Genomic DNA, 24,074 nt, shown 5'->3' on the forward strand with positions numbered 1-24,074 from the left:
TTTAAATGTGTTTTCTAGTCAGTTGGCATTAGACGTCTGTTTTCTGTGTTTATGCCAAACCTAAAGGAACAACAATGCTTAGGCAAAGATGTGCTTAAAATACATTAAGTAGCCTTGACTGACCAGTCACATTCAAACTTTTACTCCCAGTTTTCTCCAGGCTTCTTAATAGGGTCTGGCAAAGCACAGAGAAAAGGATTAACAATATCAGACAAGTAAATCATGGCAGAGGATAATGCAGTTTTTACCTCTAATAAAGAAACTTGGGGTTGGGGATTTAGCTCAGTGGAAGAGCGCTTGCCTAGCGAGCGCAAGGCCCTGGGTTCGGTCCCCAGCTCCAAAAAAAAAAAAAAAAAAAAAAAAAAAAGAAAAAGAAACTCAACAGCAACAAAAGTGAAATGCCACCTGTGGCTCTGGCTCTTGCCTCCCCTCCTTCCCTTCCTTCCTCTCTCATGGCTGGCCTCTACTCCTTTTCTTCTCTCTCTCTCTCTCTCTCTCTCTCTCTGTCTCTCTCTGTCTCTGTCTCTCTCTCTCTCTCTCTCTCTCTCTCTCTCTCTCTCTCTCTCTCTCTCTCTCTCCTCCCCATGCCCTGAATAAACTCTGTTCTATACTTTAAGAAAAAAGCAACCTGTGGTGTCCCGTGCCTTTAACCCCAGCACTGGGGAAGCAGAATCTCTGAATTCAAGGTCAGCCTGCTCTACAGAGTGAGTTCTAGGACAACCTGAGCTATGTAGAGAGACCCTGTCTCAAAAAAAGGGGATGTGTGTTCATTTCCTTATAAAGTTTTGATTGTTTTGTGTGTATAATACAGGGTAGCCTTGAGTTCCTAATCTATCTACCTCAGCCTCCTGAGTTTTTTAATTATAGGCATTTGCTACGACACCCAACACACAATTACTCTTTTTAAGTGCAGTATTGGAAACTGAACCAATTGCTTTGTGCATCCTGGGTAAGCACTCTATTAACTGAGCTATGTCCCAAGCCCCCATCGGTAGTTTTTATTGTAATTAATTATTGCGTGGTAATCAGAAATTCTACCATTATGTGAAAATACTTTCGAGACCTGGTGGTGTGTGCTGTGGATGGAGCTTTGTGCAGTCTGCTCTGTCCTGACTCACCGCTGTTCGCTCCTGCTGAGGAACAAGTCGGTCAGGAAGCCGCGCCTCAGCCATGACATTTAAAGATACCAGAAAGACCCCAGTGGAGCCGGAAGTGTCGACTCACCGATTCTAATCACGCTCACCACCCACAAAGTGAAGTCGAGGGAGAAGGTTTGTGCAGCTTGTTCAGAGGCGGAAAGGAGAAGAATCTGAAAGTGAAAGACTGGTGTGCATGCCTACCAAGACACTGAGAATCACTACTGGGAAAACACCTTGTGCAAGCAACCATTGACTTACACAGCCCTTCGGAGATTGTTAAGCAGATTACTTCAATCAGTATTGAGCCAGGAGTGGAGGTTGAAGTCACCATTGCAGATGCCTGAGTCGACTGTTTAAATAAATTGACTTAATTGTGTTGAAAAAGAGAGAGAGAGAAAATAGTTTCTTCAGTGATTCATTCATTCATTCATTGTCCAGTTGAGGCAGTAAGAAGGGTGATTTGTTATACAAGAGCCTCACTTGGCCACAAGTGAGAAGAGAACTAGTCCAGAGTGCCACAGGTCCAGGGCAGAGCCAGCAGGACTGTTTTGGTTGTAAAGAAGACAGTTGGTCTCAGGCAGTCTTGGTCTCAGGCAGTCTTGGGAGCAGGAAGGGATGTTCAGATCTGTTGAGACTTCTTTCCAACAGTGGCACACAGACACCCCAGCTTTCAGTATCCTTTACTTCTGTCCTCCAGCCTCTGTGGGCACACAGGCTAACTTCCTTCCACCCCTGCTCACCTTTCTTCTCTTGTGTGTGTGCATCTGATTCCACTCTGCTCGCACAGCGCAGGAGCTTCAAGGAAGCCGTTCAGTTTGGTGGTAGAAATTAAATGGAGACTTCTACATGCTAAGTACTTGTCATGCCTCTGAGCTACATCCCCCAGAACCTCATTCAATTATTAATTATAAAAATTAATAATATCAATTATTAAATGCTTAGTGTATACTAGTTGCTGGTTGCAAGAATAGGCCTCACTTTTCTTATCCAATAAACAATACTGTTTATATGATGTTGCTATAAGATTAAATGGGTATTTTGTATATGCTTCAGATTGTAATTGTTCACTACCTAGAATGTGAATTACCAAAGAACGAGGCATTACATTATTATGTAATACTTTAGCAAAATATATTTTTTTAATTTGGGCTTACTTCTATGTATATGAGTGCTGTGTGTGTGTGTGTGTGTGTGTGTGTGTGTGTGTGTGTTTGGGTGTGTTTGGGTGTGTGTGTGTGTGCGCACGCACATGAAGGCCTGGTGTCTGTTAAGGTCAGAAAAGGAATCAGATCCTCTGTAATGCGTCATGTGAGAACTAGTAACCAAATTCAGGTCTTCTGCAAGTACAGTAAGTGTTTTTAACTGTTGAGCCATTTTTCCTGTCCCTGATTGTTTTAAAAAGAATTTTTACCAAAGTCATAGAAATAGTGTGATGGGTTTCTACGCTGTCCTTAAAGGTCTGGCCTCAGAGGTATCTCAGCACTGCCCAGTAAGGATCACAAGGGGGCAGCAGAGATTTCAGACCCTGCCCTAGCACAGTTCCATTAGGACACCCTATTTATTTTAATGTTATTTTTTTGTTGTTTTCTGTTCAAATGATATTAGAAAATACTGTGTTTTGAATGTTCTAAGTTATGATGTGCTTGTCTTTTATGTTGACCCTTTCTCCCCCGCTTCAGTGTGTGTGTGTGTGATATTTACTTTTCTGTTTTCATTTGACAGACTGATGTGCTGGTCCTGGGCTGCGATCTGATAACAGATGTTGCCTTACACGAGGTTGTGGACCTGTTCAGAGCTTACGATGCATCACTTGCCATGTTAATGAGGAAAGGACAAGAGAGCACAGAACCAGTTCCAGGTCAGAAGGGGAAAAAAAAAACAGGTAAGGTAATTAGAATTTGTTAATTTAATAATAATTATTATTGTCATTCATCCTTTCATATGAGAAACATTTATTGGGAACCTACCATGCCCTGTAGATACTGTGCTAGGAATTCATTACATAAAATCAAGACAGTCTCTGATGCTTAAATGTTTACAGCTATTTATTATTTTAAAGATTTATTTACTTAATGTATATGAGTACACTGTCACTGTCTCCAGACATTCCAGAAAAGGGCATTGGATCCCATTACAGATGTTTGTGAGCCACCATGTGGTTGCTGGGAATTGAACTCAGGACCTCTGGAAGAGCAGTCACTGCTCTTAACCACTGAGCCATCTCTCCAGCCCTTGTTTTGGGTGTTTTGGGTTTTTTTGTTTTGTTTTGTTTTTTATGCTATTAAGAATCAATCCCCAGGCCTAATTTATTAAATTATCCCAAAGTCTTTTTGGCACATCACAAGTCAGGAAATATAACAAACCCTTGTCACTTAGACTACCTATTCTTATTAGTCATGAATTGGATGTTTTCAGTATCTCCAAAAGGAATAAAAATCCCCACTGTCTGCAGCCATCTAAAGCGTCTTAGGGCATTGTGTGCTCCCTTCTACTCTCCCCCTTCCCCTCTCCCTCTCCCCTCCCCCGCCTTCTCTCTCTCCCTCTCTCCCCTCCTGCCCCCCCATCCCCAGGGTTTCTTGGCTGTCCTGGAATGAATTCTGTCTGTTTACCAGGCTGGCCCTGAACTCAGAGATCAGAGATCTGACTCTGCCTCTCCAGTATTGGGGTTAAAGGGAGGTGCCACCACTGCCCAGCTAACCAACTCTTCATTTTTGCAAATTATTTGTCACTGCTGCAGCCCTGTTTTGAGTTTCTGTCTTTGTCTCTCTCAAGTTTTAAAAAAATCATTGTGCCAAGTGTTGTGGCCCATGCCCTTAATCTTTGTGTTCAGGAGACAGAGGCAGCCAGTTCTTTGTTAGTTTCAGGCCATCCAGGGCTAGGTAGAGAGACCTTGTGTCCAAAAAAGGAAAAAAAGAAAAGAAAACAGGAATGAAAAGAAAAAGAGAGCAAACTCTTTGAACCCCGTTTGAATTGTTGGTGTCTGTGGCTTGCAGCAAACCACTGACGTCTCATGTTCCAGGACTTCATTAATGTGCCTGTTCAGAGCTCTTGTCTTTTGTTTGCTTTTTGAGAGACTATGCCCAGCTTCTTTTGTTTTCTGAATCTTTTTCTTTTGAAAGATTTTATGTATATAAGTACACTGTTGCTATCTTCAAACACCGCAGAAGAGGGTGTTGGATTCCATTACAGATGGTTGTGAGCCACCATGTGGTTGCTGGGATTTGAACTCAGGACCTCTGGAAGAGCAGTCAGTGCTCTTAGCAGCTGAGCCATCTCTCCAGCCCCTGAATCTCTTTTTGTTGTTGGGTTGATCCAGGTATTCTGAGTCGTGTGTTGTTTATTTTGGTTGTGAGCCTAGCCTTTAACGGCTGAGCCATCTCTCCAGCCCATGTGTGTTGTTTATTATATGTAGTATGGGCTGTGGCCTTAAACTCAAGGTCCTTGCTTCTGCCTTGGCCTCCCGGGTGGAAGGGTTACAAGGATGCACCACTATGCTCAGCCCTGAAGGGTCTTTTCCTCATGAATGTCATTGCTTGATTCCATGCTGTGGGCTAATCCACATAGGCTTTGCCTGCATGTATGTCTGTGCACTGCGTGCATGCTTAGTCCCGGAAGAGACCAGAGGACAGCCTCAGGTCCCTTGGGACTAGAATTACAGATGGTTGTGAGTCTCCATGTGGATAATGAGAATAGAAAACAGGGTCCTCTTCCAGAGTAGCCAGTGCTCCTCATTATTGAGCCATTTCTCAGCTCCATCCAGTCTTATTCAGATGGAAATTCACTGTTAACTGGGAACTGAGTAGGGCCTTCCTTGGCTGCTATGCCTGTGATCTCAGTTTCTCTGGTGGCTCCACCTCTTTTCTTTGCTTCTGCTTTACTTCCCTCCATGGCTTTTACTCTTGCTTAGTTTCTACTTTGCTTCAGTTAATTAGTTAATTAATGAGGCAGGATTTCTCTGTGTAGCTCTGGCTTCCTGGAGCTCACAGAGATCTGCCTGCCTCTGCTTTGGTTTTGTTCTCTACTTTACCTCTCTGTTGATAGCTTCTGCTCTTGTCCCCCTACCTCCTCTTCTGTGTTCTTCAGATTTAGCACTGCTTAGTGTGTTTTCCTCCTTCTAAGGAGCCTCAAGCATTGCTTCAGTGTCATCTGCCATTTTCTCTAGATTCAAAGTGCAGGTGCTGTCCATTGCACCATAGGAAACTTCATCTCCATCTTCTCTACCTGCCTGTTCAGGTCTTCAGGGGCCTAGTTCTAATATTCTGGAAGAGGCTGTTGGTGCTGCTGTGACTACAGCTGTCATTCTTAATTCAGGGGCTAACAGCCATCTCAGGGCTGAGGAAGGTATCTGGGAGCTCGGCTGTGAGAGCTGGGCTTCTCCTTGATTTAGTTCCCCATCCAGGAGCCTGACCCTGACTTGATTGCAAACAGCAGGTTCTATCAGAGGAGAAACAGAAGCTACAAGGTCATTCACTTCAGCTATCCTCCTTTAGTCTGAGCTAGCTCCTGTCTGCAGTGGTGGCTCATGCCTTTAATCTTAGCATTTGGGAAGCAGTCAAGGGGATCTCTGAGTTCGAGGCCAACCTGGTCTATAGAGAGTTCCAGGACAACCAGGATTACACAAAGAAACCCTGTCTTGAACCCCCCCCATCCTTCCCCCCAGCTGTCCTGAAACTCAATCTGTAGACCAGGCTGGCCTCAAACTCACAGTGGCCTACCTGCCTCTGCCTCCCAAGTACTGTGATCAAAGTCGTGCCATCACCATGGCCTGACTAGTCTGTTTTTTTTTTTTTGTTTTTTTTTTTCTTTTCTTTTTTTCGGAGCTGGGGACTGAACCCAGGGCCTTGTGCTTGCTAGGCAAGCGCTCTACCACTGAGCTAAATCCCCAACCCCTAGTCTGGTTTTTAAGTAGGGTTTTGTTTTTGTTTTTGTTTTCTGTTGTTGTTTGGGACAAAGTTAGTGTGTTTTCCTGGCTGCCTTGGATCTCACTGTGTAGGTTGGGCTGGCCTTGAAGTTGCTGTAGCCCCTGGCCTGTCTGTCCTTACAGGCATCATTACTTGCCTGCGCCATTGCTCCTGCTCAAATAGTTTTGATTTGTTCTTAATTTATTAGCTTATTTGTGTCTATATAATGAGTAAATATCTATCCTATCTTTGTCTGGTTTTGGCGTCAAGATCATGCTGACTTCATAAGATGAGTTAGAATTTTGAACTCCAAGTATAACTCTTTTTATAGAGTAGGAGTACAGTTTTATTCTTGGAGCGAGTAAAACTATAGAAAAGATAGAAAAATCAATAAGAGAAATAAAAACGAAGTAGGAATATTTGAATATGACATAATTTTTAAGAAATGAAAGTTCACAGTTTTATTTACTTTCTTAGCCTTGTTGGTGTAGTCTTGCTTCATGGGTAGACATTCCAATTACCTGTTCTGCTCCCAAGTGGGCTTCACTTCAGTCTTCAATAAAGCAATTTAGAAAAGAAACCTTTCCAAGTGCCTATCTCTTTATTCAGAGTTTGCAGTTACTATGGTAACAATAAAGAAACAACACAGGGAAGAGGGCCCAGAAGGAAAACCATGTGGCAACAGAGCCAAAAATTGCCTGGCTGGAAATTATCGCTCTCAGGATTCAAGTGATTCAAGGTTTTTGTAAGCCTAAGAAACTGATATGTTAAACAATCCAAATTAGATCCAGAAATACCATCTATTTCTTTATTAAGTTGATAGCTCATAATTAGGCCTCTATAGTCTCAAACTGTCATGTAATGGATGAATTAATGTGTCTCAGAGTTGTGTGTGCCATTTGCAGTTCTCTTCAAAATTTAGCTTCAAATTGACCATCTATGGATTTCACCACTCTTGGGTTTTGGAAAGAACTGTATAGTTTTCCTCATTCACATTCAAACACTGCATAAGATGAGATGACCAGCTGCCAAGGCATTGATGGTCTCAAGTGCTTCAGTCACCAGAGCGAAAGGTCACACAATTAACACTGTGTTGTAGATGTACAGATAGCTGCAGCCAACAGTGAAGCACACCAGGTATGGTCGTGTGCAGCTGTCATCCCATCTCTCCAGAGGCTGAGGCAGGAAGTCATGAGTTCAAGTCTAGCCTTCGCTATTATTGAGACCTGCCTCAAAAGAGAGGTGGGTAGATGCAGACGTTTATATGTATGTCAGTGTACTTGCACGCATGTACATGTGTAAAGGCCAGAGGTTAACATCATGTGTCTCCCTCCCCCTGCCTACCTCCACTTTAAGGCATGCTCTCTTACTGAGCCCAGACTTGCTATTGCAGCTGGACTGGGATGTTTGCCTTTGCCCCCGCACTCAGTGCAGGGGTTAGAGATGCACATGCTACCACCCCAGCTTTTATGTGGATACTGAGGCTAGATCCAAACGCAGGTCCTCATGCTTCCAGAAAAGCACTTTACCCAAACATATCCAAACATTAAGCACAAGAGTAAGAACTTTGTTTCATTTTTAACTTCAATTTTGTTTATTTGGTTTGGTTTTTTTTTTTTTTTTCATATACCTCAGTGGACTAGCTTTAGATGCTCAGTTCTTAGTTGTTACACTGTTTCTTCTGTGTATACATGTCTTTAGATATATGCGCTGACTAGGTGGTGGTGGTGCACACCTTTGCTCCCAGCACTCAGAGGCAGAGGCAGAGGCAGGTGGATCTCTGAATTCCAGGCCAGCCTGATCAGTCTATAGAGCAAGTTCTAGGACAGTCAGGGCTACACAGAGAAACGCTGTCTCAAAACAAAACCCCCAACAAACAAAGGAAACACACACTATAAGATACTAGTATGAATATTTGTGGGGTGTGTGTGTGTGTGTGTGTGTGTGTGTGAGAGAGAGAGAGAGAGAGAGAGAGAGAGAGAGAGATCTGTGTTCCTTCATGTTGTGCACCTGCATTTGATGGCCAGAGGTCAATGTTAGAGGTCAATGTTAGACCTCTTCCACAATCACTCCACCTTGTTTTTTAGGCAGAATCTTTCATTGAGCCTGCAGCTCTGTGATTCAGCTGGAGTAGCTGGCCAGCAAGCCCCAAAGATCCTCCTGTTTCTGCTTCTCCAGCTCTGGGGTCACAAGTGTGATTGCTAGGGATCAAACTCATGGTCATGCACCAAACACCTGACTCTCCCAGCCACATAGCACATATTAGTACGTTTCCAACAATGTGCTAGATGTTATAGGAGATATAAAGTAATAAATTGACCTTTGAGATGTTTATATTGTAGCTGGCGGGGGGGGGAGAAAAAGTCCATATTATATAAGCAGTGGCGTGGCAGACGGTGTAGTTAGTGTTAACCTCGATTGACTGATAATCAGGAGTAGTAGTATTCCCACTTTCACAGTGAACAGACCGAACTAATTATGACCTAGAGTATTTGGAAAGAGAATTCCTTGCCGTACTTTCTGTGAGATGGAGTAGACAGAAACTGGACTGTATCTTGACTGTCCCACTTTGTGACCTCCCTTCACTGCTGTCTCTGAGACTCAGGTCCTCATGCATGCTAGACAAATGCTCTACCACTGAGTACCCCACCCCTTTCATTTTTTAGGCTGGCCTTGTCTTTGAAGTCTTTGAAGTCTTAGGTTTTAGACTCTCAGATACTGGTATTAGATGCATGCATCATCATGTCTACCTTTTAACTTTTTATTTTTGAAATAATTTCATGTTTATGAAGTTGTTTAAAATATAGCAGTTTGCCAGAATAGTACAAAGAATTTATATCCTTTACCTAGATTTTCCAATTTTTAACATTTGCTTGCACGTGTTTTATTTGGGAACTACTTGAAAATAAGTTGTGACTGAGTGCACTCTGCTTTTAAACGAAGTGAGTGTGAACCACCTCTCCCCTAGAAAACAGTCCCTTAAAAACAGTAATTGCACCTTACAGTACTTTACTCTATTACATTATTCAGAATTTACCAGTTTACCCAATAGTATCCTTCCGAGCAATAGAAACATGTTTGACCCTTTATGCTGTAATCTTTGTAGAGTGTGACACGGTGCTCATCACGACTCTCCTCCTATCACAGGACAATTTGATTCCAGGAGCTCTCTAAGTAGGTCCCCTGTCCTTGATTAGACATGCAAGCAGGACAAATGGCTTGATTTGATTTTCTTTCTTTTATATGATTCAGTGGAGCAGCGTGACTTCATTGGAGTGGACAGCACAGGAAAAAGGCTGCTCTTTATGGCTAATGAAGCAGACTTGGATGAAGAGCTGGTCATTAAGGGATCCATCCTGCAGAAGTAAGCCCTAGGGATTGACTTCTTGGCAGTTCTCCCTTTCTTGAAACCAAATAAAACCGCCCACCCTGGGAAAGAAGGAATGAGAACTAGATTATACTGTGTGAAATTGAGAAAAGTATGTGAATGCTCTCTCCAGAGACAGGGTCCGACTTGCCGTCAGAGCGTAGTGCACTTTACGTTCCCGGGTCATTTCTTACCAAGGTAGAGCCAAGTCCTGCCTTTGTGGGGAGGCAGGACTGACCTTCTGATAGTGTTAGAGAGCCTCCTTTTAAAAATATGCTAGGGGGTTGGGGATTTAGCTCAGTGGTAGAGCGCTTGCCTAGGAAGCGCAAGGCCCTGGGTTCGGTCCCCAGCTCCGGAAAAAAAAGAACAAAAAAAAAAAAAAAATGCTAGAAAGCACATAGCGTAGTCCACCTTCTGTGGTGGTGGTACGTCCATGTAGTTAGGAAACAGATCTCCAGGAGGTTTAAGTCTGGGGAATATGAAACTCTTATCTCACTAAACACAATTCCATAGTCTTTCCTGCCCATATAGTTTTCCCTGACAATGACAATTCTACTTTGTCTACTGGTTAATCTGAGTAATTTACATATCTTCTATAAGGGAAATCCTATATATTTATGTGTTTATGGTTGACTTATTTCATTTGGCACCACATCCTCAAGGTTCATCATGTTTTTTCCTATGACAGAATCCCATCTTTTTCTCTCTTTTTTTGGTCTTCCCTCCCCCACCTCCCCCCCCACCCCAGAGCTGAGGATCGAACCCAGGGCCTTGCACTTGCTAGGCAAGCACTCTACCACTGAGCTAAATCCCCAACCCCCCATTTTTTCTTTCTTATTTATTTTCTATGAAATGTGTATGAAGAGCTATTCTTAGACATTTTTAGTATTTAAACAAAGTATACAGAACTTCATAATCACAGGACATCCTAGTACCTTGGGTGTATTATTTATTTTGACATTTACTTATTTTTACTTTTTTATGTGCATGGGCAGTTTCCCTGTGTGTATGTCTTTGTGCTGTGTGCATGCAGTGCCCATGGAGACTAGAAGGGGACCTCAGATCTCCTAGAACTAGGGTTACCAATGGTCGTGAGATATGATGTGGGCTAGGAATAGAACCTGGGTCCTCTGCAAGAATAGCAGTTCTTAACTATTGAGCGCTCTCCAGCCCTCCATCTACTCACAGACCAGGATTACCAACAAAAGCCTCTTGCTTTTGTTACCTTTGTTTGTTATCTTGTTTTTTTCCTCCCCTAGGATGCTTACACATGGTGGCTGGTTTCTTTTGATGGGTTAATTTTTTTTTTTTAAAGATTTATTCATTTATTATATATAAGTACACTGTAGCTGTCTTCAGATACACCAGAAGAGGGCATCGGATCTCATTATAGATGGTTGTGAGCCACCATGTGGTTGCTGGGAATTGAACTCAGGACCTCTGGAAGAGCAGCCGGTGCTCTTAACCACTGAGCCACCTCTCCAGCCCCCAATTTTTTCTTTTCTTAAATGGAAAAGCAAACTTGGGTTTAGTGGCCAGAATCTGGTGATAGGATATGTTACCTTTATTATAATCTTATTTTAAATATAATTTTCGTTTTATTATTATTTTGTGGGTATGAGTGTTCATGTGGGTGTGATGTGCTGAGTTGGCGCTCTCCTTCAGCCTTTTTGTGGCGCTGAGATTGACCTCAGGTGGTCAGGCTTTCCTAGCAAGCACTTTACCCACTGAGCCCCCTCTCTCCCTTTATGTAAGTTCTACATCTGTCACTCTCGCAGCCTTCTTGTGCCCCTCTTGGCGTGCTGTCTGAGAGCAGCTGGCCGGTCATCTGGACCATAAAAGATGCCATCTTTCCCCTGGCACAGTATCAAACACCTTAGTCCCAACGCTTGAGACACAGAGGCAGGGAGGCAGAGTTATCTATTCAAGGTCAGTGTGGTCTACTTAGTGAGCTCCAGGCTTCCTATAAAGATTATATGTACACTGACTCCTCAGACTCCATTAAAACAACAATAAAAGGAGTGTAGAAAGGTGTAAATCCAGAATGCCAAAGAAAGTCAGTTTCTCTAAGCTTAGGTTTATGCAGCTGAATGTCGTTTAGCTATTCTTTGGAGAATCTCCATTTTATTTCTGACAAGCATGTGTTTTTAATAGTTCAAAAGTGTAAGGTATTTGTGCCAAATATTTAATAAGGAAATCATGATGCTCTTCCCACAGTGTTATGTAGTTCACTTTTAAATTCTAGTCAAGGGGTCAAGGGTGGTTTTTTGTTTTTTCCTGGAAGGATAATAAACATTTAAAAACAAGCTTTTAAAGATATCTTTTCAAATGAAATAAATGTTCACAAGTTCATCTTGGAAGGTTTAGGCATTTGTATCTGGGGAGACAAGGACATTTGTCAAGACTGCAGAAAACATGGCCAAGTCTATTTCGAGGGCTAGAGATAGTGAAAAATGGTTTAGACTTCGATTGCTCCATGTGTGGAAAGCCTTGAAATTCTTCTGTAAATCAGGAGAATCCCTATTGATATGTAACCAGTCCTAATTTCAAATACTCCTTTCACTTTATGGTAAGGACAGGTAGCATACAAGGACTTCTTTTTTTTTTTTTTTTTTTTTTTAGATTTATTTATTTATTATATATAAGTACACTGTAGCTGTCTTCAGACACACCAGAAGAGGGCATCGGATCTCTTTACAGATGGTTGTGAGCCACCATGTGGTTGCTGGGAATTGAACTCATGACCTCTGGAAGAGCAGTTGGGTGCTCTTAACCACTGAGCCATCTCTCCAGCCCATACAAGGACTTCTTAATAAGCCAAAATCTGCCGGCTGCGGTAGCCTTTAAACCCAGCACCCAGGAGGGAGAGGCAGGTGGATCTCTATGAACTCAAGGACAGCCTGGTCTACATAGAGTTTCAGGACAGCCAGGGCTACACAGTGTAACCTTGTCTCAACAACAACAAAGAGGAGGAGGAGGAGAAAGAAGAAGCTGAAGTCAACTACACTGGACTTTTGTTCTTATTTCTCCATATTTTTTTCTATTCTGTAAAGAAACTTAGCTATGAGGACTTTCATTCTTTAGATGTGACTAAATGGACTGCAGGACACAAGGGAAGTTTCCAGCCTCCACCAGTGTGGCTCATCGAGTCACCAGTTCCAAGCTGTTGAGTCTTCAGCAGTACAAATCAGCTTGTTCTTAGATTTCTCTTTCAGGCTCTGTTTCCTTGGCGTACTGAGTCTGTCACCACCGTCCCTTTGTTGTCCAGCTTCCAAAATGTGCAGTCCTGGTCTTTGTCCGTGTAGGTTTATATCTTTAAATTAAAAATACACAAATAGTTGGGTAGTGGTGGCATATACCTTCAATCCCAGCACTCAGGAGACAAAGGCAGGAGGATCTCTCTGAGTTAAGAGAACGCCAGCCTCTTCTACAGACCGAGTTACAGGATAGTCAGGGTTATACAGAGAAACCCTGTCTCAAAAACCAAACCAAAACAAAAAACCTTCGCTACCATTCTAATGAGTTTTCAGGATACATGGTGATTAATGTCTGCCTTAGTCCTCGCCCAGGATTATTTTCCTTTGTTCTTCCCAACCTCCCTCTCCTCTTCTGTCCCCTTCTCTCTCCTCTGCACCTACCTTACCTACTGTCCATCCCCCTCCCTCCCTGCCTCCCTCCTTCCCTTCTCGTCCTTCTTCATCCAGTCTGGGTTCTGTGCTTTCACACTTCCCCTTATAACCTTACTTATTCTTTTTTTTTTTTTTTTTTTTTTTTTTTTTGGTTCTTTTTTTCGGAGCTGGGGACCGAACCCAGGGCCTTGTGCTTCCTAGGTAAGCGCTCTACCACTGAGCTAAATCCCCAACCCCCTTACTTATTCTTTTATATCTACTTGTGCAGCCTTGAGTCTTTTTTCCATATAGTATATAAGAAATATTTACTAATTTTTTTTTTGTGCATACTTGCCATAACATGTATGTAGAAGTCAGTCAGGGACAACTTTTGGGAATGAATTCTCTCCTTTCACCATTTAAGTTTTAGGGTTAACTTGGGTCACTGGGCTTGGACACAAGTGTGTTCCCCACCTCCCCTCCCACCCCGCCTCTGGTGCTGGGTGATAAACCCTGGGCTGTGTGCATACTAGGCAAGCTCTCTACCACTGTAGCCCTAGCCCAGCCCTCAATTTTTAGTTACTTATACATCTGTTTTGTCAACTATTATAAGCTTTTCAGGCGTCTCTTTTGTTCTGGCATAATTGTCATCATTATAAACTCATAGTTCCGTCTTAATTAAAGCCTCAGAATCACACTAAAATCTTGCCTGTCTCAAACCAGCCTTCATTCCTCCTAGCAAGTGATAAGATTTCCCGGCATCTGCTCTATCTATGTGCTCACCCTCGTGCAGACTCATCTGCAGTTTTGTTTCTGTAGCTTTCCAGAAGAAAGTGCCTGGACTTCCTTTCTTTACTTAGCCTCTAATTCCTCTGTGACCTTGCCCCACTGCTTTCGCACAGTCGCTAGGCTTTTCAAACTGTTCTGCATTGTCTTTCTGCCCTACAGTTATGAGTGCATTGTTAACAGAATAAAGCACAAATTCCTTAGGCTCCAGTCATCTATCCATTCTTTCTCCTCCCACAACTGTACTCACCACTATGGAGAGCTGCTCATAGTCCTCTGACTTCCACATTATTTTTTGTTGTTGTTATTGTTTATTGTTGGTGGTGGTGCTGCTGTTTGTAATGGTTATTTATTTCTTTTTGTGTATGTGAATGTACATCTGTGTGTGTGCATATGCGTATGTGCACAGATACACGCCTAGGAGGTCAGAACAGGACACTGGATCCCCTGTAGCTGGAATTATAGGCAATGAGTTGTCTGATATGGTGCTAGGAACTGAATTTGGGTCCTCTGGAAGGATGGTATATGCTCTTAACTGCTGAGCCATCTCTATAGCCCCTTCATATGTGTGTATGGGTGTGTGTGTGTGTGTGTGTGTGTGTATACTCAAGCACATATGTAATCTCAATAGTTGAGAAGCTGAGGCACCAAGATTGCTAAAAGATCAAAGTCAATGTGGGTGGCATAGTGAGATAATATCTAATAATAAAAACTGCAGATAAGCAAAATTAATGTTTATAAATAAAGTAGTTATAACAATATCTTGTAATAAAAGTTATATAATATCCTATTATGCTTGTCATGGTGGCTCACACCTTTAATCCTGGTACTTGTTAGGCAGAGCCAGGTGAATCTCTACGAGTTCAATGTCATCCTGATCGATACAGTGAGTTCCAGTTCACACACACACACATATATGGAGGGAGAGAGAATGAGAGAGAAAGAGTGTGTGTGTGTGTGTGTGTGTGTGTGTGTGTGTGTGTGTGTGTGTGTGTTTTGGGACTGGGTTTCTATGTGTAGCCCTGACTGTCCTAGAACTTGCTCTGTAGATCAGGCTGGCCTCAGAGATCCACCTGCCTCTGTCTCCCAGTGCTGGTATGAAAGGTGTCACCACCACTACCTAGCTTAAAACAAACACACAAATTAAGGGCAGTGTTTCACTGCGTAACTTTGGCTGGCCTAGAACTTACTGTGCAGACCAGGCTGGCCTTGATCATACGGAGATCACTTGCCACTGCTGAGATGAAGGGCATGGATTACCATGCTTGGCATATCTTAAAGGAAGCACATTGTGGCCTCTCTCGGGCACATCCGAATCACTAGCTTCTCTATTCCTGTGCACTGGAGCCACTGCGTTATGCTTGAACAAAAGTACTGTGTTGCTATCAGTACTTTTGCTTATCAGTACTGTGTTAGCTATCAGGATGACAGGGCCTGATAGCTAACGTGACTAATAGGTGCCAGCTCGGCAGGCAGGTAGTGTATGAATTTTGGATAAACTGAACAAAAGAATGATTCATTGTCTCAGGTGTCTTGGGACCAGATTTCACCACACATATGTGTCTAAAATTATATTTATTGACTCCCAGAATTTTCCATTTAATATATCAGACTGTAGGTAACTATAATTGTGGAATATGGAACTGCCATTGAGGCTACACCACTTCTTCATATAATATTTCTGAAAATAGAGGACACTTGACATACATGTGGTACACTTACATACATGGAAGCAAAAAATAAAGTGAAGAAGTCAAAAAAAAAATTCTTGGAGCAGAAAAAAAGAAAAGAAAAGAAGACCAGCACCCACCATCCTGGTCTCTCCAGGCTGAGGTGTGGGCATCATGGCTCTGTCCCTTATCAGCTTTCTGGAGTCTGTTATCTGATGATGTGCTAACATCCACACTTCCTGATTATGAGCCTTTTCTTTCTGTTCTTCCTGCAGGCACCCTAGGATACATTTCCAGACAGGCCTTGTGGATGCTCATCTCTACTGCTTGAAGAAATATGTTGTGGATTTCTTAATGGAAAATAAGTAAGAAAGAGGAAGGTAGAATTAAGCCTACAAATTTTGAGCATTCTCTGTCTCAAACTTTTTGGGTGTTTTATTATGAACCTACAGTTTTTAATAAAGTATAGTGTAGCCAATCTTAGCTACTTTTAGGGTTCTCTTTTCCACCCTTTATCCCCCCCAGTTTCACCCCTATCACTAGATAGGAGGAAATGTGTCATAGAGGGAGCAGAAAGAGAGATCTTGAGTCTGATTTCTTTCTTCTTGTTTCTTCTTTGAACATGACTATTGGGAACCTGTAAACAACCTTCCTAAATGACCACCAACCCCGCACACACAACTGCAGAAACCATCCCCAACTGGCAAACGTCACACCTCAGCTAGAGCACGAGGCAAATCACAGCCGCTGCTGTGAAGCAGCCCCATGTCCCCAAAGCAGGGATTAAAACAGAAGTGTGTTCTTATAATATTTCTGTGGTTTGGTTTTTAGAGAGACCAAAATTCCGAAATTGTCAGTACAGTGTAGCTTTGTTGTTGTCTTTGCTTCTGTGTGTGTGTGTGTGCACGCATGACCACAGATGTTCTCAGGAGGCAGAGGCATCAGATCCTCAAGCTGGACGTACAGGGGCTGTGAGCTCCCTGACAGGTTCTGAAAACAACATTTAGGGTCTGCCATAAGAGCAGTGCACTCTCGTAACCTCCAGTCGTGTCTCCAGCCCTTGTTTTTTGTTTCTCAGCAGGGCCTCACTATGTAGTCATAGGTAGCCTGGAACTCCTCAATAAAACCTGGCCTCAAACTCAACCCGATCTGCCTGTCTGCCTCCTGAGCACCTTGCCTGACCCATAAGGTATACGGTTTTTAACAAACTGCCTTATGATTTAGTCTTAAACTTTTTCCTTTTTTGTAGTACTAAGAGCTATAACCTAGGGTCTGGTGTGTCTAAAGTACATGCTTTCCCTCTGAGTTATACTCTAGCCCAAAGTCTTCTTAATGTTAGATACCAGCTTATGCCAGGATCACAGTGGTTTTCATTTGGTTTAGGAGTGAATCAAATTAGTTATATACTGTTAACTCTGCTTGCACCAAAGAAACCTACTTATATTTTGGGAATCTGCAAATGGTAAATCAGCAGAATATTTTTGTAGACTCTTAAAATAGTCCCTGGGTTCAATCCCCACTAGCACCAAAAAACAAAAACAAAAACAACAAAAGAAAACCCAAAACCTATTTCTGTCTTTAGCTGATGGGCCAGGGTATATACAGAAATAAAGGAAGAACTAGGCAGTGCATCATGTGCATGCCCAGTACCCATGGAGACCAGGGAAGAGAGTGTCAAATCCCCGGAGACTAGAGCTACAGATGGTGCTGGGAATCAAACCTGGATCCTCTGGAAGAGTAGCCAGTGGGGTTTTTTTTGTTTGTTTGTTTAGTTGTTTGGTTGGGGGTTTTTTGTTTGTTTGTTTGTTTTTCCTGTTTTCTTCTTTTTTTTTCTTCAAGATGGGGTTTCCCTGTGTAGCCTTGGTTGTGCTGGAACTCGCTCTGGAGACCAGGCTGGCTTCAAGTCAGAGATCACCTGCCTCTGCTTCCCAAGTGCTAGGGTTAAAGGTGTGTGCCACAACCTCCTAGCTTGCAGCCAGTGTCCTTAATGCTGAACCAACTCTCCATCAGTCCCACAGGTAGATCTCTGTAAGTTCAAGGTCATCCTGACCAACCTGAGAGTACAGGTTCCAGGCTAGCTAAGGCCATGTAAGAAAACTCTAGCCAAAAAAAAAAAGAAAGAAAGAAAGAAAGCAGTGCTTCTTCAATACTGTCAAAGAGAACTGCGGCTGTTGGATCCAGGGGCACCAGCAGATTGCAGCAAGCAGCCTCCTCCCAGCTGCAACGGTTTATTTGTAGCTCAGTTTGCTGCTGTCAGTTTGCTGTTTGCACACCTGGCCAATGTGGTGACTCTGACTGCTGGCCAGACATCTGCCAAATGTGACTTTCCTCTGCAGTCTGCTATAACAAACAGTGATTCAGAGCCTCAGCCCAAACTGACTCCCCATCACTAAATCTGTTGAAGAGACACTCATCCCCTCATCTTGTTCCCTTCCCCATCTGCCTACATCTCTCAGAGTTGCTTGAACCAAGGTGCACATTTTAAAAAGTAGTAAATTTGGGGGTTGGGGATTTAGCTCAGTGATAGAGCGCTTGTCTAGGAAGCGTAAGGCCCTGGGTTTGGTCCCCAGCTCTGAAAAAAAGAAAAAAAATGCATAAAAAAGTAGTAAATTTCGGGGTTGGGGATTTAGCTCAGTGGTAGAGCGCTTGCCTAGGAAGCGCAAGGCCCTGGGTTCGGTCCCCAGCTCCGAAAAAAAGAACCCCCCCAAAAAAAAAAAAAAGTAAATTTCAGTAAAAAGTATACTGAGCCAGGTGTGGTGACTCATGCTTGTAATCTCAACATTTGGGAGGTGGGTACCTGAGGATTGTAAACCCTGGGCCAGCCTAGACTACAGGGCAGGTGACCTTGTCTAAATAAAAACCCCAAAACAATACTATAGACATGGCCCTAGACACTGAACGTGGGTGATATCTTGAAACGGATAGTCTACCCAGGTACAGTGGAATATCCCTACGGCCCTCGGGTGCTTGGAGTACTATATCCTGTTTGGTTTCAGAGCCTTAAGTCGCTTTCCTATCCTACTCAGCTAGTCAGGTGGTAGCCTTTATTTTGGGTCTAAGGTCAAGCGTTTCACCATGGTTCACAGTAGCCCTGTATCAGTCCTCAGCACAGTTGTGAGCTGCAAGATGTGGGAACCGACCTGATACTGAGCCCCAATAGGAGTGACAGTGACCTGGCAGTGCAGAACAACTTGAGATCTTTTCAGATGGCTCACCACACAAGTGCCTGCTGATGGACTGTGTGCCAAGGCATGCTCGATTGCCCACTGTGGTGACAGTTCTGTCTGATCCATGATGGCCCTAGAGATCCTTCTGCTGTCTGTGCTTCTTCAAAAGGGACTTCTTTCCCTGGGGGAGGGGCCAAGGAGTATTTGCTGTCTACATTGATGTGGAGCATTAAGAATGGACCCCTCTAAAACAACCCAAGAATAAGAGTTGTTTGATTCTTTTTTTTTTTTTTTTTTTTTTTTTTAAAGATTTATTTATTATATGCAAGGACACTGCAGCTGTCTTCAGACACACAGGAAGAGGGCATCAGATCTCATTACAGGTGGTTGTGAGCCACCATGTGGTTGCTGGGATTTGAACTCAGGACCTCTGGAAGAGCAGTCAGTGCTCTTAACCGCTGAGCCATCTCTCCAGCCCCGAGTTGTTTGATTCTTGTATTCATATGGAAATTTTTAATCTTCATCAAAGGATTAAAGAGAAAAGTCCCATTGAAATTCAATACAGGGTGTCCCAGCTTACACAGAATTGTTCAAAGATGTTTGACTTGATCCTTTAAAAATAACAAAAGACCATGAACTACTTAGCTCCAGGGTCCATGGTTTCCCTTACCCTCCTCAGCCTCTGCGTCTCTCTCACCTTCTTCCTTACAGTCGTGTGTGGTCCTGTGTCAGCATGCTGAGCTTCTTTTAGTGGGGGCTCAAGTACATCAGCAAAAATGAGAGTTATGGTGCCGTTCACACTCCCACCCACCTCATCTCTCAGTATTATAACCAGTTAGTCACTTCCACACTCTGTTCCCCTACCTATTTAACCTGCTTTTTCTCCCTCTCTCTTTCTTCTGCCCACATCACTAATAATTCCTTTAGGTATTAAAAACATCATTTATGGGGGCTGGGGATTTAGCTCAGTGGTAGAGCGCTTACCTAGGAAGCGCAAGGCCCTGGGTTCGGTCCCCAGCTCCGAAAAAAAGAACCAAAAAAAAAAAAAAAACAAAACATCATTTATGGGCTGGAGAGATGGCTCCACAGTTAAGAGCTCTGGCTGCTCTTCCAGAGGACCCGTGTTCAGTTCCCAGCACCCACGTGGCAGCTCACAACTGTCTGTACCTCCAGCTCCAGGGGTCTGGCACCTTCAGAGACACACCAGGCAAAACACCAATGCACATGAAATAGAAATAAATAAATCTTAAAAAAAAAAAAATAAGGGAGGGGTTGGGGATTTAGCTCAGTGGTAGAGCCCTTGCCTAGGAAGCGCAAGGCCCTGCGCAAGGCCCTGGGTTCGGTCCCCAGCTCCGAAAAAAAAAAAAAATAAGGGAAAAGAAATAGCAATTACCAAAGCCTAGACAGCAGTTGACATGTAAAAAAGATGTGACTGCCCTAGCCCCTCACCTTCATTTTCTTTGCTAAGTAAAGATCAAGAGCACACTGGGGGTCAGCAGGTACTTGCCACCAAGCCTGCATCCAATTCCCAGAGCCTGTGTGGTGGAAGGAAAGAACCGTCTTCCAAAGGCTCCATACACAGTGTGCACACACGCACATACACACACTAAAGACAGAGTTTTTTTAAAAAAAAAAAAAAAAAAAAAGCTTACTATACCAAAAATCAAGTCCTTTCTTCCCCCTTTAAACATTCATTAGACCCAACAACCTATTGTCCTTTTAAAGAACAAAAAAACAAAACCATGTATGTAGAGTATGTGTTTTTTAAGTGTGCTTGTATGTATGTGCCCTCTTTTGAGCATACGTACCCTGGTATGTGTGCAGACAACTTGCAGGATTTGCTTCTCTCTGTTGCGTGGGTCCTAGGGATGGAATCCAGGCAGGCAAATGCGCCATGTCGCAGCCCCCGGCATCCTGTGTTGATACCATCAAAAGAAGCCTGCTCCCTGGGAACCAGAAAAGGCAGACGAGAATCCGTCCAGAGTGGCCAGTTACTCACTGCTCCTCTCTCAGAGTAATTCTGTGCAGTTAGCTTCGATCTTGTCCTCTGTCGGTCTAAGTTGGTGTAGTTAATATTAGAGTCAGTTAACCTTCTCTCCATAAGGTTATTGCAACTGTTACAATATACAGAAGCCACTTGTCTGAGTGGATGGAAATACAGGGTTTGTGCAGGGACTCTCAGTGATAAGAATGAATTCTAAATTTGTCGAGACACTAGGCTTGGTGGCCTGTGCCTTTAATTCCTGTATTTAGAAAGCTGAGGCAGGAGGACTGGCCATTCTTCTTACTCCCTTTTCTGGCCAAAATACCCGTACACATAAAATAAAGTAAAACTTTAAAAAAGAAGTGTTTTAAGCTAGGTACAGATAGATATATGTGTGTGATCTCAGTAATGGGGAAGCAGAAGCAGATGTCTTTCTGAAGCTCACTGACCAGTGAGCTTAGCTAAAACAGTGGACTTCAGTTTAATAACGGACTGTCTAAGTCAAAACGGTGGAGCCGGTGGTGGTGGTGGTGGTGGTGGTGGTGGTGGTGGTGGTGGTGGTGGTGGTGGTGGTGGTGGTGGTGGTACACACCATCAATCCCAACACTCAGGAGACAGGCAGGCTGATCTCTGTGAGTTTGAGTCCAGCCTGATCTACAGAGTGAGTCCCAGGACACCCAAGGCTACACAGAGAAACCTTGTCTCAAAAACAAACAAAAAAGTAAGGTGGGAGATGATAGATGAAGACACTTGATATCAACCCCAGTCTCTGCATGCATTGTGCACAACACATGTGCATACTCACATGCCATATATGCACACACAGACACAGTGCACGCAAACATAGTAGTCTATTTTCTCATGCACTGTTGCCAGTGAGGAATCAAGGCACCGTGTTATAGACCTCGTGCATACGTGTGTAAATGTGTGCACACAAAGACATACCATGCAGCTAGGAGCTTGTGGAAGACTATTTTCTGACTTGACCAAGAGGAGGAATTCTCATATTCTTCCTATTCTGGGTCTTAACTGATAAAGAAAATCTAAGTTTTTGACTTTTTCTTGAGTGCAAATAATTTCTAACCCAAGAGGATTCAGTGAGGTTTCTTACATTTGGCCACTCTTTCTTTTTAGGTCAATCACTTCTATCCGAAGCGAACTGATTCCATACCTAGTAAGAAAACAGTTTTCCTCAGCCTCCTCACAGCAAAGGCAGGAAGACAAAGAAGAGGATCTAAAGAAAAAGGAGCCCAAGTCTTTAGGTGGGTCTTTGCGTTGGTGCAGTAGACGGGCAGGGATGGAAGGACCTTTAGAAAGATGCTCACCTTAAGACTGCCAATGCTTCTCTAGTTTATAGGGAAAACCGACTAGCTGGCCTTACTCCCTGGACTCTGGATGCTCTTGGTCCGGCAAAGTCAGTCCCTGCACTCCTCAGGGACAGGCTAGTGAAGCGTATGCCCCATTGTCTAGTCTGTAGCCTGTTTGATCACTAGTCTTCAGACTCCTCGTCACGTCTCAGTCTCCTGGTTCTTCAGGTGTAGGCAAATCTATCATCTTCCGTCAATGAATGGAAGGGGGTAAAGTATACAATTACAGCCAGAGGGCAACCAGATTGTCTCCGCTACAGGATCTGGAGTGAAGTCTGTCTCGTTTGTTCCCAGATCTCTTTGTCCCTGCCCCAGTCCTAGGCTCTTTCATGGTCTTATCAACAAGGAGCACACAGAGATGCTGTGTCATGATGGCTGCAGTCAGTGCCTCAGCAGCACAGCCCTGGCTCTGACAGCTGCCTCTTGTTAACACCAGCTGCCACCTGAGCAGATCTCAGTCTCCAGTCACTCTTCCACAGAATTAAAGGCCTCTAAGGTTTGTTGTGATGGTTGACTAGAGTAGTTGCTGTGGCTCCAAACAATGTGGTCTGACATCAGCTCAGCATCCTGATGTCGTAATGGAGACCCCTGGACACTAAAGCCTTCATACATGCCGTGTGCTCTCATGATTTACAGAGGCCATCATTTTGTTTTTCCTGGTAATACGTGACTATTACTTTTAGGTTTTGCCTTGTTTGGGGTTTTTGAGTTGTTGTTGTTGTTGTTTGAGACAAGGTTTCACTATGTAACCTTGACTAGCCCAAATTCTCAGAGATCCCCCTGCCTCTGGCTCATGAGTGCTAGGATTAATTGGTGCCACCATGCCCAGCCAAACTTTTAGAGCCTCTTCTCAAGTGTTAGTATAGTACCTAAAATATTTTTAAGATGCTTACACTTCAAGCATATAAGACAATGCATAGTCTTTTTAAAATTAATTTAGTCTTTTTAGTTGTAATTAAGTTTCCACGGGGTCCAAGCTTATTGATGAGTTTCAAGGGAAGAAATATTAGTTATACGTACTTCTAAAATGTGACTGTGTCTCAGCCAGGAGTCAGAGGAAGGGGGATCTCTTGAGTTTCAGGCTGTTCAGCACTATGCATGGAGACCCTGTCCAAACACAAAGAAAACTAACTCAGTCTGTGTCTCCTGTGCCATCTTTCTCTTTATTTACTTTGGATGTTCGCTCTGAAGATATTTACAGTTTTATAAAAAAAGACAACACTCTGACTTTGGCTCCCTATGATGCCTGCTGGAATGCTTTTCGAAGAGACAAGTGGGAAGATTTGTCTAGATCACAGGTTCGCTGCTATGTCCACATCATGAAGGAAGGACTTTGCTCTCGAGTAAGCACACTGGGACTCTACATGGAAGCCAACAGACAGGTAAGAATGTACCCTAGTTGGGGTTGGGGATTTAGCTCAGTGGTAGAGTGCTTGCCTAGCAAGCGCAAGGCCCTGGGTTAGGTTCCCAGCTCCGAAAAAAAGAAAAGAAAAAAAAAAAAAGAAAAGAAAAGAATGTGCCCTAGCCAGACCCAGCTTTTTGTCTTAAGCCTTCATTCAGGATATGGTAACGTTCACGGTCTTCACGCCTGAAGCTGAGCAAGACAGGAACTCAGGGTTCAAGGAAGGGCGAGATCTCCAGGAAGATTGGCTTCTCGGTCGTGGATGCAGTAGCTCTCCTGTCTGGTTCAGGGTAGACATTTGTGTAATAACTACTTCCTAAGTGAGCGGATAAGCCAGACATGACCGTATATACCTGCAATCCCAGCTCTAGGAGGTTGAGACATGCAAAGTGGAAGCTAGCCTGGGCTGTGGAGCAAGTTCCAGGATGGGCATGGTGGCTCACACCTGTGATTCCAGGGCTTTGGGTTGAAGATCTGCCTGGGGTAGCATAGCAAGATCTGTCTCGGGATAAAAAGAATAAAACAGATAAATATTGTTTAACCATGTAGCTTGGTAAAGTAAGACACAGAGGAAGCTTCCTCAAGAAAGCAGAAATATAGCTGGAAATATAGGCCCATTGGTAACACAGGAATCCCTAGGCTCAGTTCCTAGTGCTGCACAAACTGGATGTTCTGCCTATAAT

General features: G+C 43.4%; 1 protein-coding gene and 1 pseudogene across 4 annotated transcripts in view; both read left to right on the forward strand.

The window, feature by feature from the left end:
- The window catches only part of Eif2b3 (eukaryotic translation initiation factor 2B subunit gamma), a 66,513-nt gene that overhangs the window by 23,006 nt on the left and 19,433 nt on the right, over positions 1-24,074 (forward strand). For 3 of the 4 annotated variants that reach the window (XM_006238630.4, NM_133609.2, XM_063287117.1), the window contains exons 4-8: positions 2,862-3,021; positions 9,293-9,404; positions 15,747-15,836; positions 21,757-21,884; positions 23,181-23,371. In XM_006238630.4, the coding sequence (XP_006238692.1) occupies positions 2,862-3,021; positions 9,293-9,404; positions 15,747-15,836; positions 21,757-21,884; positions 23,181-23,371 (681 nt within the window). Of the gene's footprint in view, positions 1-2,861; positions 3,022-9,292; positions 9,405-15,746; positions 15,837-21,756; positions 21,885-23,180; positions 23,372-24,074 lie in introns of those variants that run through there. The other variant, XM_039109223.2, reaches the window with a different exon arrangement.
- Positions 257-2,835, forward strand: LOC134486973 (small ribosomal subunit protein uS10-like; annotated as a pseudogene).

The sequence above is a fragment of the Rattus norvegicus genome, chromosome 5 (assembly GCF_036323735.1).
Source record: "Rattus norvegicus strain BN/NHsdMcwi chromosome 5, GRCr8, whole genome shotgun sequence".
In the NCBI taxonomy this organism is placed as follows: Eukaryota; Metazoa; Chordata; class Mammalia; order Rodentia; family Muridae; genus Rattus; species Rattus norvegicus.